The sequence below is a fragment of the Thermobia domestica genome, chromosome 1 (genome assembly GCF_964235325.1).
Source record: "Thermobia domestica chromosome 1, izTheDome1.hap1.1, whole genome shotgun sequence".
Classification (NCBI taxonomy): Eukaryota; Metazoa; Arthropoda; class Insecta; order Zygentoma; family Lepismatidae; genus Thermobia; species Thermobia domestica.
Window position 1 is genome coordinate 330,478,575 of NC_137454.1, and position 19,047 is coordinate 330,497,621.

At 35.7% G+C, this 19,047-nt stretch overlaps 1 protein-coding gene across 1 annotated transcript in view; it reads left to right on the forward strand.

Moving 5' to 3' along the window:
• The first annotated feature begins 6,538 nt into the window (after positions 1 to 6,538).
• The window catches only part of LOC145667983 (hydroxysteroid dehydrogenase-like protein 1), a 68,218-nt gene continuing 55,709 nt past the window's right edge, over positions 6,539 to 19,047 (forward strand). Inside the window, exon 1 of the mRNA XM_081735413.1 lies at positions 6,539 to 6,737. Within this exon, the coding sequence (XP_081591539.1) occupies positions 6,578 to 6,737 (160 nt within the window). The 5' untranslated portion in view covers positions 6,539 to 6,577. The remainder of the gene's footprint in view (positions 6,738 to 19,047) is intronic.

A 19,047-nucleotide genomic window follows, 5' to 3' on the forward strand; every position in this document is an offset into this window, starting at 1 on the left:
GTTTCCTGTACGATGAAAATAGAAAAAATATATTTTCTCATAACTGGCTCTAACGATCTTGTTTTCTTTCTTTTTTTATAAATCAATAGTTAATTAGTAACCCTATTTTGTGGTATAAGGCATTTATCTGAGAAAAATCTACAAGGGGTAGTTTATACTAAGGGGTGAGTTTTTTCTCAGTGATTTTCTCAAAATGAACTCAAGTGTTTTCGTTCATATTTCATAATTAAATATTTCTTTAATAACTTATCAATATGGCATAACTCGTTTATCCTAAAAAAAATGCGAGGGATAGTTTATTCTTGGTGGAGTGTGTTGTCTGGGCGATTTTCTCAAAAACGACTCAAAAGAGTTTATTCATATTTCAAAAATAAATATTTCGTTAATAACCGAACAATATCGCAAAACTCGTTTGTCCTGAAAAAAATATGCGAGGGTAGTTTACTCTTGGGTTTTTTTTGTCCTCCACGGTTTTCTCAAAAATGAGTCAAGCAATTTTGTTCGTACTCAGAAATAAATATTTCATTAAAAACCTAATAATATGGAATAACTCGTTCACCCTGAAAGAATCCTCAAGAGATAGTTTATTCGGGGAGTTATTTTTCACTCACGATTTTCTCAAAAATTCCTCGGACAATTTTATTGATAATTCATAAAAAAGTTTTTCATTAAGATCCCTATATTTTAGTATAAGTCATTTCTATGAAAAACAATTTCGACGGATAGTTTATTTTGGGGGTCAAGTTTTTTTTCCCCGACAATCTTCTCGAACGACAGGCGATTTTGTTCAAATTTCGCAAATAAATATTTCATTAATAACCAAAAGTATATCTTAACTCATTGTTCGAAACAATTCAAGAGAGGGAGGTTACTCCTGACGTGTTCTTTTTGAACGGCTTTCTCAAATATGACTCATTTGATTTTTTTTTTCATATTTCATAAGCAATGATTGCATTAATTGGTCTATTATATGTCTAATGAAAATGTGCTCAAAGTGTGAGTTAGTTTTGTTGTGTGAATTTTCTTTAATCGAAGTTTTTTATTCGATAATCTGACATTCGATGTATTTGAATAATACGATAATTTTATTCGTATTATCCAAATACGCACTCCAGTAACAACTGCGACCTAACACAGTTAAGAAATTGAATTGAAAAAGTTTAGTGCGGTGGCCCTGTAATTGAATATTTTTGGTAAACTCCCTAGCTTTTTGTGGTAAACTCAGGCTTTTCTTTTTCGAGCGACAAAAGAGAGAAGAAAATATAGTGATTGAGAAAATAATATATCAAATTCAGATTTCAACGAATTTACATGTTTCATGGCGTCTACATACCGAAAATGTGACTTTTCGATACCCGTCCTTCCGGTCCATCCGTTCGGTACACCTTTCTATGCACTCGCCTAGAGGCGATACCTTTCAACGTATCTACACTAAATTTTAAACTTAGGGTTTACATAGTATTCCTACAGGAGATTTTCCAATTGTTTTCTACCACCTAAAATAAGTGTGGTTTACCAACAGTCGAAAATCCAAAAAAGCTATTTTCTCAAAAATGGTTTTAACATTTTTGTTTATTTTTCATTAATCAATATTTAAGTAACAACCCTATATTGCAGTATCAGATATTTCTCTTAGAAAAATTTACGAGGGGTAGTTTATTCTTGGAGGTGACTTTTTCTCAGAAAAGACTCTGGCAAATTTTGTACACACTTCGTAAATAAATATTTAACCTTACAGCATGGTATAAGTCAATTGACCTGAAAAATATATGAGTAGTACTTTACTCTTGGAGTTGAATTTATTCCCAGTGAGTTTCTCAAACACGACCAGTTGGCAACCCTGTATCTCGACAACGAAGTTGAATTCGAAAACTGCAAGAGGACCATTTGTCTCCTTTTGATGTCACGAATCAAGTCAAGAAGTTTGTGGATATTATTCAGGCTCACCCTTAATGAAACTTCTTTTCGAAAAGTTAACTATTAACTTTAGGCATTGTTTATCTTTTCTAAATCACAAATGCCGTTATTAATTTTAAGGCAGAGAGATACTTCTGAGAGAATAGATCTTGAAGAATAATTTTAAAACTTAGACTCTTGTTTTCGAGACATTCCAGACAAGACGATAATTTTTACAAGCTATCTCCTGTCCAAAACATTTGTCCCGTCTTATCTTGGATGTCACAAAGCGCGTATCGTCTCTTTCTCGAGGCATGTCTCAATTTGTGCGCATTCCTTAACACTTGGAAAGGATTATCTTTCTACTCAAAGCATTGTTTTTATAATGGTTGCATATTTATGATAATTGCTGTCAACATAAATTACAGTCCTATCAGTTGAATTAATTTTTATTATTATTATTGAAATTAAAATTAAATACAATATCTAGTTTAACGTTGTACGATTATGCACCTACGCTAAGAGAGAATGATGATGAATGAAATGGTGAAATGAAGAAAGTGGGAGGAAAATGGAAAATCCCAAGAAAACCCTTACCCATGCACACGGTATTTCTCCACCTCAAATTTCTCTTGGCGCGAAGTGGAATCGAGCCACGGACCCCATGCACCAAAGATGAATGCTTTGTTATTATTATTATTAATAATAATAATAATAGTAGTAATAATAATAATAATAATAATAATAATAATAATAATAATAATAATAATAATAATAATAATAATAATAATTGAAGCGAGCTTAACGAATTTCAACCGTCCGACTCAACAAACGTTTGGGTGCCTCTTCGTTCGTCTGCTCCATGACAACTTCTCATAAAAGACATTTCATTTTAATGAAACTAGTAAATGCTTTTTTTAGCTTTGCGAAGTAACTATTGCTTGGAATCTGAAACTGCAAAATATAAGAGGTAAAATTAACCAAATGGTGCAAGTTTCTACTCATGTATACAAAACAATTTTGCAATATCAACTACGTGAATCTTGTCCCATAAAGAAGCCGAAACACCTACCCTACACCGAAGAGCCCTCCGAGATTTGATCATTGTCCACACGGACTAATATTGTCATTTCAAGCCAAGACTTTAATATGAAGCTAATAAATTTTTAAAAAAATAGACGAAAAATTCGAAAGTTCTAAGCATTTTCATATTTTTGCCTTTTCCCATAAGGGAGCCGTAGCCCCCTATACTGAAGAGTCTCCCCCCTCCCCCGAGATTTGATCATTGTCCACTCGGACTGAAATTCTCATTTGGAACCAACACTTTAATACGAAGCAAAATATTTCTTTAAAATAGACGAAAAATTCGAAAGTTATAAACATGTTAATATTTTTGCCTTTTCTCATAAGGGGGCCGTACTAGCCTACACTGAAGAGCCCCACGAGATTTGATCATTGACCACTCGGACTAAAATTCTCATTTGAAACCAAAACTTTAATACGAAGCCAAAAACTAAACTTTTACATCAATTTAAACTGACTGGGTTCCGGTTCACCCCACTATTGTTTAGTTTAGTTAAGTGGTAATTTGTGACAGTTTCACATTATCAAAAGAATCTTTCACTTCCCCTCCCCCCAGGAGTTGGTGCTGGATCCGCCACTGGAATCAATAGACACTTTTCCTATTGTTTTTGTCACCCTTGATTGTTGTAGTGGCTCCCTCGTACAAATAAAGAAGCGGTAATATTACAATCAAAGGGCGCTATATATTAGGTATTTCTTTAGTTACCCACCCCTAACCGCACAGGGCCATCTTTGGTAGAATAAAAAATGTTACGTGATATTCCAATCATGAAAGGGGAGAGGATGCTGTAAATATATTTCTTATTCATTTTGTCTGCCCTGCTTATCAGAAATTACTTTCTGTTGGAAAGGTACTGAAATGAGAGGGGCAAAACAAAACGTCGTACCCCCTTCTACATGGTTGCTCAAATAATTACTAAAGAAAGCATTTTAAACTAAGGCATTTAAGATTTAAACTAAGAAACTAAGATATACTTACATTATGTAAGGATGGCATATTCAGGATGATGATGATGATGATGATGATGATTATTATTATTATTATTATTATTATTATTATTATTATTATTATTATTATTATTATTATTATTATTATTATTATTATTTGAATGTTTTTGGAGCACCGAAATTTTGTGAGACGAACAATGGTATATAGAGGTTTAAGATGGGTGGTCATAGGGGAGGAAAAACCAGGATTTTTCTGTGTCTGACTCTCTAACGTAAAGATTATGTGCTGAAGGTAAGAAGCATCATCATTCTATAATAGGTTGCTTTTACGTAGAATATCAATTACTTGAGTTTTCCTCCTTCGGGCTACTTACCTTATGTAGTAAATTCAAAACAATTTCAGTTCAATACAAATACATTGTAAAACTTTTCCGTAATTAAACATCTAGGGAAATTAAACATTTAATAGGGAAATCAAAATATTCAAACACATAGATAAAATACTATCTAGTGAGAATTATTGTGAAACTTTATAAAATTCTCCAAAATAGAATTAACATTTTCTGGGAAACATTCGTTATGCGCCAGCGAGCATATAGTGAGCAGTGAGCACAAGGGAAATAATTACGAAACTGTTTGCAAACAAAATTAGGGACGCTAATGCAAGTGCGACAATGACAATTTTTCTTTTTTTGGTATCGTCATGAGTTTTACACACATGTTACAATTTGATGTTTTCCCAGATAAAAAAAAATAAATAAAATAACCATAGTGGTAAAAATGACAACAGCACATCCATGGGGTTCGAACCCCCTAACTTCGGTATACAGACTAGTTTCTTTAACTAACTGAGCTATTTCTTTTCTTACATAAACTGAGCCTGTTCCGATAAAGACGATTTTCATTACGATCGTGCTACCAATTCGTCCTTTTCCATAGATAATTTCCACTATTTGCTCTATCTTTACGTTAATATTTGGCATATATTTATATATTTGGAGTTTGCAGATAATGCACGTAATAAACATATTAGAAATATTTCGTTAAAAGTTTAGTTTGCAGATTTAATCCACATTTCTCTCAATGACATAGATGTCGCTGCTTCGTGTTGAACTGCAGAATTTCCTCGCGTTCTTGAAAATTTCCCACTTTAGCAGAGTTGGTAATTCTCAAGATTTCTGTCGATTTAATGTTTTTTTGCTTCTAATTTCTTTATTTTAAGCTAATATCTAACACAAATATTAAAAACGGGTTTGTTATTAACCTGTCCCGCTGGGGAAACCTTCCGAAATTTCGAACATATAAAGAAAACGGAGATATTTTCAAAAAACTTCAAAATAAAGAGACGCGTCATTTATTTTGGTCATAGTAGTACCTCCACTGATATGGAGACTCCATAGAAAGAAACCTAATAAATTACAATGTCTGAATTGGTTATACGAAATAAAATATACACGTTTCTCTGCAGGCTTTGTAACTTTACTTTCTGTTCACTCCTCGTATTTACAAATTGAGGGAAGAAAACTTATCTAATGTACTAATTTCTTGTAAACATTCTATACATATATGCATCTTTACATTAAGGAAGTGTTTTTCTTTAATTTGTAGAAATAAAATTTTTATTTCCGCCAATTGATAGACTTATAAAGAAAATATTAAATAAACCACATAAAATAGGCAGGAAAAACAGATAGGTGGATAGATCTAATGTTTACTTTTATTTTTCTGCATGTTTCTCTATAGCAAGCATAAACCCAGTAGTGATAGAGGATTCACATTTCTTGCGGTCACTTTCAATGCATAGAATGGTTGAAAAACGCAACTACAAGAATATTGGTAACACATTAAGCATGAGTGAAGAAATGATACTGAAGGAGAAATTCGTTGCTTATGGGAGAAATTACTATTCAGAACCCACTGAAATCATGGTCGCCGATTGTAGGGTCCAAAGGTTCCATTCCAAAGTTTCATTGGGCCCGCAGAATATAGATGTTTTTTTCTTGGATCTTTGCTTCAATACGGTAAAGTGGAACACACATATCTGAACGGACCCTCAAAAGTTATACAGAAATCAGCACCGATGTCTGAAATCACTCAATAAAGATGTTGGAAGTGGACGAAACGGAGATAGAAAAAATGAAATAAAATCTTTGAAGTTTTACGTCTCACGCTTATGCCGCCTAGGCTAAAGGAGACGGTGATGATGAGCAATGAATGAAATGTTAAAATGAAGAAAGTGGGAGAAAACGGGAAAACCTTGAGAAAAGCCATGCACACGATTTTTGTTCACTACAAAGCTTACTTAGTGCAAGCTGGAATCGATCCAAGTACCCCATGCGCTAGAGGGGAACGCCCTACCATTGAGTCACCGCGGCCCCCGGGACAGTGAAAAGTGCGGGAAGGTACAAAATAAAGTAAATAAAAGAATTTTTAAGCAAGAATATTGTCTTTCCTTTCTGCTTGTCCAGCGCTGAAAAGCAACAAGTTGACCTTGACAGATGTTGTTGAATCACTTTTTAAAAAATGAGAGCGAGAGAGAGGAAGAAAAAAAGAAATGGTTGTAAGGCTTACTATACTAACTTTTGCACAGTGTTCATTCTGTGACGCGTGATCACAGTAGAAACACGTGTTATATCATCTGCTTCTTGAAATGAACTTTGTTCATTCATTTTTGTTTGTTGTAGGAGTTTTTGCTTTATTAAAAGTAGTTCTTCGAATGTTATGGCTGTTTTTACAAGGAATAAGGATTCATTTTCTCTCTGCTTTTCTTCCTTCTTTGGACTTGGTTCAAAAATTTGGAACCTGGGCAGGTAAGTCTTTATATTAATTGTGGTAGCCTACAGTCAACATTAAACGGAAGTATGTCCTACTCAAGGCCCTTCAGAGCGGTATTAATGTACATAATCGGAACTCCATCTCAAATTCTGACGTTCATAGTAAATCAAACAGACTTTTGGTCTCTTTCTTTTACCGTCTCCTTTAGCCTAGATGTCATAATCATGGGATGTATAAGATTTCATTTCATTTTCACTGTACCCGCGTCGTACACTTCCAACAGCTTTATCACAATGTCTTTAAATGCGTTATTTTAACGTATGAAAGTATATAGGCTACAGGTAATATGTACAGAAACATATTACGTCGATCTTGGGCGCATCCACGTGGGGGGCTTTCGTTTCCGCCCCCCAAACTTCCTAACTCAACATACATTTGTATACACTTTCTCAATAAAATTATACGTACTTGTATAAAAGGGAAATGATTGACGTAGCATGAAAATGTCATTTTACAGTACATCTGTGCCCTTTTGCTTGTAAAAACAATCTACTTCTCTCATTTAAATATATATATATATATATATATATATATATATATATATATATATATATATATATATATGAAAGTATTTTAAAATTACTTACCATACTTTCGGGTGCAGCATAATACCCTTCAGTACATAGACCTAGTGCTTGGCAGTATTGGACTCCTTTCTACAAAAAATTCTGGGTGCATACCTGGCAGCCTTATTCTTTCATTTTGTGCGAAAAGAAATGAACGATTTTATATACAAATTTCGGTTCTTACAGGCAATGATGATTTCAGATTTCTTCAGGGGAAATTTCAGTACATGGAGGGTGAAAAGTAGTATTACGAGAATACTGTGAATTTACACTAGAACGAATGAATATATGCTCCCGGGAATCCCCCACGACACCATTGAAATCATCACAGCTTACAGGACAGTACTATTCTCCATGTCAAAATAAATATATCTTCAAATTGTTTAGTCCTTCCTAAGTTGTTAATAAAGAAGTCAGTGGTGATTACATAAGTTTATTAAAGAAGAACTTCCATTGTGTAGGAAAAAATTAAATCTTTCAGTTTAACGTTGCATGATTTTGTCTGTTAGGCTAGGGAAACAATGATTAAGACAAGTGAATGATGATCACGGCAACCAACTTTATGCTTTATTACACTGTTCGACAAAATTCAACTTCAAAAAAAGTTTTCTGCATGAAAGCAGGTGTTTCTTATAATTTTCGAGCTGCTGAAAACGAGTCTGATCTTAATTTTGATCCTGCACCCTCAGATTTTGAAATAATGTCAATTTTAGTAGATTTTGGTTATAATTTTAAGGAAATCACAGAACTGTAGGTTTGAAGCCTCTCTACTCCTTTCCTAACTATCCCAGGATAACAAATAATACCTTGTTGGAAAGGGCATGAAACACACATTCCAACGGTAAGCATTTATTACCCAATGTGTAGAAGAAGAAGAAGAAAAATATTGAAAAAACTGGGGAAAACGGGTTTTTTGAAGAAAGGTAGAGAAGTTTGCAACACAGACAATCACGGTACGCAAACATAAGCTCGGTAACCCATATCCCATACATTCAGGTGTGTTATATTGAAAAACTCAAAGTGATATCTCAAGTTCAAGGGGAGTGAAACAGTGTGAAAGTAATTTAAAAAGGAGGGAAAATTTAATATTTGGAGAAATTGAAAAAAAATTTGCAACACTTATACTTACGATACTCACACATAAGCTCAGTAACACACATCCAATACATTCATTATATTAAAAGAGTCATAGAGATTGCTGTTTACTAGGCGAGAAAAAATTGGTTAACTCGAGTAAACAAAGAAATATATGTACAATACGAATATTCACATTGTGATTCAGAAATATATATGTGACCAAAGAACACTACATATGATTCATTTAGTACATTGTTTTGCGTTTGACCTTCTTCGTGTGGGTGCCTTCTGTGTCCCTAACCAATTCCCAACAATAGTCCGCAAGCATATTCGGTTTCCATCCACATTGGTAACGTCTTTCCATTGCTGCTATTGTTTGGTGAAACTTTTCGCCATGCTCATCACTTACGTCGCACAGTCATTTAGATTTCGGTGGAAAGAAGCCTTGATGACTGTGTAGAAAGTGAATTTTCAGCGACATGTATGCATGCTTTCCGTAATTATTCAAAAAGTTGTTCACGAGTGTTTATGTAGTTCTCATCCTTTGTCTTGCCTAAGAAACCGGAACACAAACTCTTGAATGATACCGAACACTGCAGCACTGCAAGAGGGCTAAGCGCTGCATCAGTTATGGTCCCGCATTAGATCTCTTATCTGGGTGTCAACAAACACACCAGCCTTCACTTTGTTAGCGCTGAGATTCGGAAATTTAGTGTCAAATACTAAAATCCAGCTCCACTCTTGTCTATTCCAACCACAAAAGATTTCATAGGCCAAGTTTTATATGGAGTGGAGGGAGATATATGTCTTCAGATTTAACTAGAGAGGGGTTGCTACATTCTTAACACCTACTTGCATTGTACTGCGTCGTGGTCATTGTTTCCTCTGGTAGTGACTATCTCGGACTCGAGAGTTCCATTCGCATAAGAAACAGCAATGTTTTATGTATCCATTCTGTAGTCCTGTATGTATCCTATAACTTTGAAATCGGCAACAATGTGCTACTTAAGAACATTGTACTGAACTTTTTCTAATATAAGTTTCATTGTCATACGTTTCCTTCGCCTGTGTGTCATAAGCGATTGGTACAGTTGGGAGGATATTGCCATTATGTATTAAAACTGCTTTAAGACTGCTCTTTGAGGAGTCTATAAAAAGTCTCCACTCCCGTGCCACATGTGTCGTACAAAGAGCAGCAAACAAACCATTGACATCAGAAAAAAAACAAAGTGTATCTTCCTGTTGAAAAAGAAATCTGAATGGTGCATGTCGTTTCCTGTATGAACAAACGGTGGCACTTATGTCAAGTAAATTCCATTGTTTGTCTGGATCCAAGAATTTCAGCCTGGCACTAGGTTAGTTTCAAATCTTGAACAAGGTCATTTAAATCACTTTGTGTTACAAAATGTGTTGTTTCTCTCTTCAAATTCAAAATCTGACTCTGAGCTCTCCGATTCTGAAGAAGCTACGTTTGTTTTCTCCTCTTCCAGAGACCATGTTGCTGGAGGTACAGGAATTGGAACATTATCACCGTGTTTGACAGGTCTTATTGCAATCGAAATATTGTCAGGATTTTTTTCCCCCTTCTCTTTCATGCCTTGAATGTATACAGCACAAAAGTAGCAGTCACTTACGTGGTTGGCGGCTCACACCATATCTTCGGAACACCAAATGACATTTTACCTTGACGTTTGTTATTCAACCACGACCGAAATGCCAAGCACACTTATTACATATTGTATTAAGTACCCACTGCCTATCTTCATCAATTTTGCTGTCGAAGTATATAGTTCGTAAGCCTTCTTCGCCAAAAGTATTAATTTTTCCCTCTTAGCCTTAATTATGTATTCTCCACAGGCATAACAAAAATTATCTGAGTGGGTAACACAATCTCGAGGCATTGTGACAGTCACAAAAACACTTACACGATAGGAAGATGTGTACAAACTCTCTGCCCCAGGCTCAAACCTTCCGACAACTGAGCAACAGTAGAGTGGTGACTGGGAGGGAAGAAAAATACAATGTTGCCAGCTTCAATAGGCCACTTTTCCTCACAAATTGGAATATTGGATGTAATTCAAGAAATTCTGACCATGTTTCTTTTTGCCATAAAAAAAAGTTGATTTTTTTTAAAACAATCGTTGACAATTTACATACATGGTCAGAATTTCTAAACTTCTGTTCAGGTAACATCTGTGATTATTTATTTTACCTGAATGTATTAGGTGTTCGTTACTGAGCTTATATGTGAGTATCGCAAGAGTAAGTGTTGCAAACTTTTTTCAATTTCTCCAAATATTAAATTTTCCCTCCTTTTAAAATTACTTTCAGGCTGTTTTACTCCCCTTGTGTTTGAGATATCTCTTTGAGTTTTTAATATAACACACCAGAATGTATGGGATATGAGTTACTAAGCTTATGTTTGCGTACCGTGACTTTCAGTGTTGCAAACGTCTCTAAAATTCTTCAAAAAACTCGTTTTCCCCAGTTTTTTCAATATTTTTCTTCTTCTTCTTCTACACATTGAGCGCGATGGGTAATAAATGCTTACCGTTCGAATGTGTGTTTCATGCCCTTTCCAACAAGGTATTATTTGTTATTTTGGGATAGTTAGGAAAGGAGTAGAGAGGCTTCAAACCTACAGTTCTGTGATTTCCTTAAAATTTTAACCAAAATCTACTAAAATTGACATTATTTCAAAATCTGAGGGTGCAGAGCCAAAATTAAGATCAGATTCGTTTTCAGCAGCTCGAAAACTATAAGGAACACCTGCTTTCATGCAGAAAAATTTTTCACTGTCGACCAGTGTTATACAACTCTATATTATGCTTTATTTTTCCTTACATTATGCTTTTTCCTAAATTATGCCTAAACTCCTTCGGGGCAAAACGGTTAGCGTACGCTCTTTTAGCGTGGCAGATCCGGGTTCGATTTCCGGCGGGAGTTCATGTGGTTCGGAAAATGAAATGAAAGGAAATTTTTTACTTTTACGTCCCACTTTCATACTAACTAGACTAAAGGAGACGGTGAGAAGAAATGAATAAAATGGTGGAATGAAAAAAGAGGGAGAAAACGGGAGAACTCCAAGAAAACCCGCGCACATGGTGTTTGTTCACCTCCACTATAACAGCATTTCCTTCACACTTCAATTTTGTTTCATTCAGATCATCATCAGCACAACTATGTACATATTTTCTTAATGTACTTCACTAGTGGCTGTTATAGTGTTAGTAGATGACTGAATCCAATTATTGAACTTATTTTATTATTCCTAAAAGAAGAAGTGGAATATCAGCTGCACTAAATGCTGTAACCATATTCTTGATGGTCTCTTGATTGGTGCATATGTGCTGCAACAGTTGAGGAAGAGTGGTGGTCAAACTATTGCCACTGCTTTCTGCTTCACACTCATTTTGAGCAGTTTTCCTTAAGCGGTGTTTCGAAGAAGAAACATGTATTACTGGGAGCTGGCTTTAATGCGAGGCTGAGGAATTCAGAGTTGATTGACAGGTGCCCCACCCCCGACATCAAGAAACGTTCACTCGATGGTCCTGGGCAGGGTTGCCAGTGCGCTGTAAAAAATTACCTAATACTCACTTAATTCAAAGAATTTATGCTAACTGTGCAATCCCTATCGAAATATTTTTTTTAATTTGCATAAGCAGTTATCGTATTTGAATACATTTTGCATATTACTCACCTTCTATATTTTATAACCACCCACGTGGAGGAGCGGTCTAGCATTTTAGTCTTCTATTGCAACAAAAGGGTCAATTCCGCTGGGGATAGTTGAATGTGATGGTTCAAACCCCGCTTTATGCAAGAAAAATGTAGGTCCTACATTTAGAAGCTTCTAAGCTTGTTTAAAGCGTTAATTCTTATTAATATAATAATAATAATAATAATAATAATAATAATAATAATAATAATAATAATAATAATAATAATAATAATAATAATAATAATAAATATTAATTCTTATTAATAATAATTATATCTAAGAATATTCCGCTCTTTCGAAGAAATTTTGTTGGCTCTAAAAATAGCATTGTCTTCGTATAATACATTTATTTACAATCGAATTACAGAGCCTATACATAACACTTGAAATATATAAATTATATACATAATTTCTTATTAACAGTTTAGAAGTGCAATGAAGAATATACCGATATGTGTTATGTTTAATTTCGATTAATCATTATCACTAGAGACCAGATGTTTAGGCATTAAAAACCTGGAAAATAGGTGGGCAAATAGGCACTTAAAATTTACAAAATAGGCAGTACAATAGGCACTAAAATGTAATAGAAAACAATGAAGATAAATACTCAATACAATTTTAAAAAATTAAGTCATAAATAATGTTCAAAGAATATAGAAACGTGTACACGTGGACACACGCAAATTAGACTGTGATAACAGATGCTTCAGTTTATTTCTCCCTCGCTTCTTCGTCGCACTGCACTATGACCTTCATTTATTACTTCTCTAGCTTTGCTCTGTATAGTTTGCCCTCTCTTACGCTGTGAAGCCATTGTCAAATGAATAATAAGCAACAAAACCGCGACCACAACAACAGCCAACAAATAAATCAACTAACTCTTCAGAATGACATTCATGTGACATTTCTTTTACGACTGGCAACGCTGACATATAGGAGGAGAGTAAGGGAGTGTCGCAAGAGCCAGGCAGAAAAAATGTTGAAAATATTCCTCCTCTACGTCAGTCCCCGCTGGTAAACATGCTAGCTCCCTATAATAGCTGCACAGTAGATTATTTTCTCATGTTTAATGAATTCAGAACAAACAGTACAAAATGGATTACCCCCTTCTACCTTCAAATGGTCAGTTAGGAATTCTCTTATTTTCTGAGATGCATATACTTTTGATTTTGGCATCTTGGAATAAGCACAACCAGTCTTGTCTGCCTTTTAACACAAAGTGAGTAAACAAAAAAACAAAAAAAAAAAAAAATCATTCTGAGCAGAAGGTGTGGAGAGGAGGAATTCGAACCTCCCATTGTTTCGCCTAAAGGCAATTGGCAGTTAATTTCCAATGTTTGCGGCATTGATAACAGCTTTTGTTGATCATTTTTTTTCTTTTGCACAAAATACATTGAGATATTTTCCTTTGTTGAACACTACATAAAGTTCTGGAATAAAAAACATTAAGCATATGCTTTATGCTTTATTTCTATAAATTATGCTTATAAGATTAGCAAATTTGGATATGTAAAGTGGTCAAAATCACAGATATGGTACCAACCATAGGTTGAAATTTTAATTATGCTTTTATTGCGTTTACTGCTTTATGGTTGCCCTAATGAAGATGAAAGAATTGGTGGAATGAGAAAGTGGGAGGAAACGGAAGTACCTCGCGAAAACCTATGGGTACGATGTTGTCTACGACAATCTTACTTGGCTGGGGATGGAACCAGGGACCCGAGGGACCAGAGGTAAGCGTTAGTCCACCGAGCTACCGTACCTTCCTCCATTATGTAGGAGATGAAAGTAGTTACTACTACGAAAATACTGATAATTCACGTTTAACACGATCGGAAATATCCCTCGGGGATATGAAAAAAATCCTCCAGGTCCACTCTGAAGTCACCACTAAAATAGCAGTAAATAATAAATGAACTCTGGTAATGACTGTAAAGAGGATCACGCGATGCACGAATGAGATGTGGATAGCGACGTTACCTATGAAGATATTAGGAGATTGATTCAATTTGTGAACTTAACCGGCATAATCGCTCTAACGATCTATTGATTAACACAGACTTCAAAATTCGCTTTCGTTCAAGTTATCGTGTGGAGTCTGGTACACAGCGAGTGTAAGTTATCGTTACCCGTTAAGATATTGACGGATTGACTCCAATTAACAAACTTCACGAGATAATCCCTCTAACTATCTATCCCAATAAAAAAATTGCTTTCGTTGAAGAGTTATACGTTGCTGAGAAATGAATAGACGTTACAATCTTAAGTACCACTTCCGTCATTCTAAGAAATACAAACAAAAAGGTAAGTCATTCGCAGACCGTTTCCTCACATTCTCCTTCAGAAACCGTGGGAACGTATAAGCAGGGAGAACAATGTGGTTCAATGGCGTCAAAGTGGTACAGTAGAACGACGTGAAATGAAAAGTTAAATTAAATATTCCAGTTTAATATCCCACGTTTATGACTGTTAGACTAAGGGAGACGGTGATTAACGCAAGTGAATGATGGTGGATCAATTGATGGAATGACGAAGTAGGAGGAATCCCCGAGAAAACATACATTCATAATATTCTCCATCAGAAACTTACTTGGTCAGGGATCGAACCTGGAACAACACGCACTAGAAATAAGCACTCTACCACTGAGCCACCGTGGCCCCCCATCCTGGGATGAAATCCATGGGTTCGAGCCCCTTTGCAGGGCAACTGTCTTGGATGTTTCTGTGTTCGTTTCCCTGTTGAGTCTAGTATTAATGGAAAGTGCATAAAAGAAAAACTCGAGTTAAGAAAAGGGTTTATAGAATCTGATAAAGCGCTGACATTGGATACGACTTGTCCCGCGTTCGATCCCAGCCCCATGTTAGTTTATGATATACAACATTGTATTTTTGAGTTTTTTCGAGGGTTTTCCCTTTTTCTCTCACATGTTCATTCCATTACTTCTTTCATACCCATCAATTTTCATTAGTCACCTGTCTTATTTTGTATAAGGAATATAACAATGTGATATATATATATATATATCTACTAGCTGAAATCCCCCTTTTTTTGCACGAGTAGAATAGGTATATTATATTAATCTTCTACCCCGTTATAATTGGCATTTCATTGAAATTGTAATGATAAAATCCGTAACATGCTCTACTTTTGGAATAAATTTTGGAACACTCTACCTCCGTAGGCTGTAAACTTTAAGTCGAAATAACAATATAAAAACCCACCTTAACATATATGCTATGTCCTAAAAGTTATTTCAGACAGGTCAGCCGATTTCCTGACCTCGAAAACTATGGATTTGACTCTATTCTTAGTCACTTTGAATATTTTATTTTTTAGATATGTTCTTCCTCACCTACTGTCCCGATGGAGGCTGAACGAGGATTTCAACAGCCTCGAAATATTCATCGTAGTGTTTCCGAGAACAATGGATTCGATTAATATGTGTTGTTTCCGATCATTTTTTAATGTCACTCTCTTCCAATGGTAGCGGTGGTGACCCCGAAAACAATTTATTCGGCATTAATATTAGTCGTTGTCGGTTATTTGGACGACACTCCTATCTACTCACACTTCTAGTAGAACTAGCAATGCCTTACCCCACACCGATTTTTCTCAGATTGCAAATTATACGTGTACGAAGTTTGGTTGAAGTAATGTCATGCATTTCAGAGTTACTGTCGAAAATACAGACACACACAGAGTACTTTTTATATATTATAATGAAACTGTAACATGAGTAAAAAAAAAAAAGTTAGTTCAAAGTTATTTCTTGATATTTTTTTCTAGTGATTAAAAAATGCGTGTGTTCTTAAGTTGAATAAAAAAATTGGGATAAACAGTCACACTTATCGTGGACTAATGAAGTTCTCCGGCAGTCACGTAGCGTAAGAAGTAATTAAGTGAACAAACAAGGCTGTTACGGAGAACTTCAGGGTCTGACTGACGAAATTTATACAATATAAAAAGGTAAGGGAGAGGTCCAAGGATCATCTCGGAACAACCAACAAATCTTTCAGCAACCAACCAAGATCTGCAATAACATGGGTGGTATACCAGCATACTTAATGTAAGTTGTATTTTTCATTTGTACTAACTCGCTGTCATTTATATAAGGCTCCAAGCTGGACGAATGGTCTCCTGCGAGAGAACATAATCGAAATGTGTAATTTTAATCTTTAATTCATGTAAAATGAAGTATTGCTTGTTGGAAAAGAAAATTATTAATTTGTTAATTGATATCTGACAGGCAAGAGATCACTAACTACCTCAATTATTTAAACATGGCTCCCAGACGAAAGAATATAGCTGGGGCCCTATCTTAAATGACAGCAGTTTTCTTTATACCAGACTTAATTTTTTTCTTTACTTCCTTTTGGACGTTTTTTTTTCAAAAGTGGTATAGTTCTTTCAGTGCATTTGCTTTATATTTTTTCTTTTTTGTTCACCAATATATTTTCGAGTGTATTCTAGTATTCTATAATGCCAATAACACGTAGTCTTGCGCAAACGATGGACATAAACGGTCACGTAGTAGCTCCGCAGTCTTTGACGACTCTTCCTGCTACCTCCATTAACCTACACGCTAACAGCACTACACCCCATTCTATAACGCCAGAGCCTGTAGTTAATACTCCTTCCCATACAGTTTCCCAACTTTCAGCCTCTGTCACGTTAGGCTCCGCATCCGTTTCGGTTAACCCCAACTCTCTCACCATATTTGCGGGCACACCTTTAGAGAGAGCGTATTTGTTTTTAACTACTTTCGAACGCACAGCGAAAATATCTGGTTGGTCATAAGATAGAATGAAAAATATTTTTTCGTTGTGTCTAGCAGATGTACCCTTGTATTGGTATCAAACCACTGCCAGGTTAGACGCTTTGTCATGGACAGATCTTAAAGACAAATTTTTGTAACAATTTGGTCCTAACAACTTGTCTATATCAGCAACAGAAACATATAGGTCTAGGGTTCAGGACCCTTCCGAATCCCTTTTGCATTACTTATACGTCAAAAGATATTTGTCTACCCAACTAGCGAACCCGCCTAGTTTTGATGAATTTTTATTAGATGCTATTACAGGAATGCTGCCACATCACATAGTTGAATTTTCTCAAAAAAACTTTCGCAACTTTGAAGAATTAATTACTCTAGCCTCTACTAGGGAACGAACCGATAGACTAGCACAAAGACGGTTGGCAGGCCTGCCTGCTGTTTCTAATATACGTCAGCCTTCCAACAGTATTTCCCAGGCGGCGAATGATTCACTTCGAAATATCATTACTCGCCTAGATGCCCTCCAACTCCAAGTTAATACACATATGAATGCCCAGCCAGTACAGCACACTGTGGCATTTACAGAGGAAGCACAGGCTAGCTCATTTAACCGCTCTTCATATCCGAATAATAGCTATTGTTCGGACAACTTTTGTAGATCGAAACGGGCGTCCTTTCATCAATCCCCCAGTAGACATAGCGACAACCAGCAGTTTAAAAATACTGCCACAGATCATCATTGTTGTTCTAATAAGCACAGGCAGTACGTCTGTGATGAAAAGTCAGACGACGCAATTAAGAAGTCTGAGGACAAAATTTGTGCATGTCAGAACAACCCACAAAATTCTAAATCGCAGCCCATGAACCAATCAAAACAGCAAAAACATTTTAAGAAAAAACAACGGCCTTCCTTTCGAAATTCCAATAACCAACAATCAAAGGTTTTTTCCGCATCAACGAATTTTGCATCGATGTACCCTCCAGTCTACCTACATCCTTTCCCTGGGTCTACCCCTCACCCTATTTTTATCCCAATTACTCCCCCCCCCCCATCTCCAGTCCCTAGTCAACATTATACTACCATTCCTCTGCCTTCCTTACCTTCCACAGCGTAAGAAGTAATTAAGTGAACAAACAAGGCTGTTACGGAGAACCTCAGGGTCTGGCTGACGAAATTTATACAATATAAAAAGGTAAGGGAGAGGTCTAAGAAGGTCTCAGCAAGCAACCACAATCTGCATAACATGGGTGGAATACCAGCATTCTTAACGTAAATTGTATTTTTCATTTGTACTAACTGGCTGTCATTTATATAAGGCTCCAAGCTGAACGAATGGTCTCCTGCGAGAGAACATAATCTAAATTTGTAATTTTAATCCTTAATTCATGTAAAATGAAGTCTTGCTTGTTGAAAAAGGAGATTATTAATTTGTTAATTGATATCTGACAGGCAAAAGATCCCTAATTACCTCAATTATTTAAACAATATATACACAGGTGTATGAACAACGCCTTTCGCTTTGCCTTGTAAAGATAAAGAACTGAGTAGAATAATAACGACTTTGGCGTTGCCCTTATCAAACTAAAGTAGCGAGTAGAATAAATAACGAATAATGTAAATTTCTGAGCTAACTGACATGCTCGTTCTTGCCTAATCTTGACCTTAAATGTCATCAGGATTGACACCCAACAGCTAAGCGATTCCGAGAAAACAATAGTCGACGATGGACCTCGATGGACTCAACAGTAATCTCGGTTATCTTAGACGTTTTGTTTCTTCCCTCTTCTCCATCATACCAATGGGGACCGAATCTGAACTAACTATTCATCTCAGTGATCTGAAAAGTTATTGATTTGATTCTAATATTGTTTGTTTCCTAGTATGTTTGCATATCACTCCCCTCTCACCTTCTAGGGGAGTTAATGGTGAATGGACGTGAACTTACATTGCATCGAAAGTATCCCTTTTCATCTCAGCGACCCCCAAGATTTAAAAATTAACGATTATTTTTACACGTTCCCCTTCCTCACACCACCTAGGTGCGCTAAGGGTTTTCACTCACACTGGGAGCTGAACTTGAATTCAAACGTCATCCGGATTGTCCCAATTAATTTAGAAAATCGAAAATGATTTATTCGACAC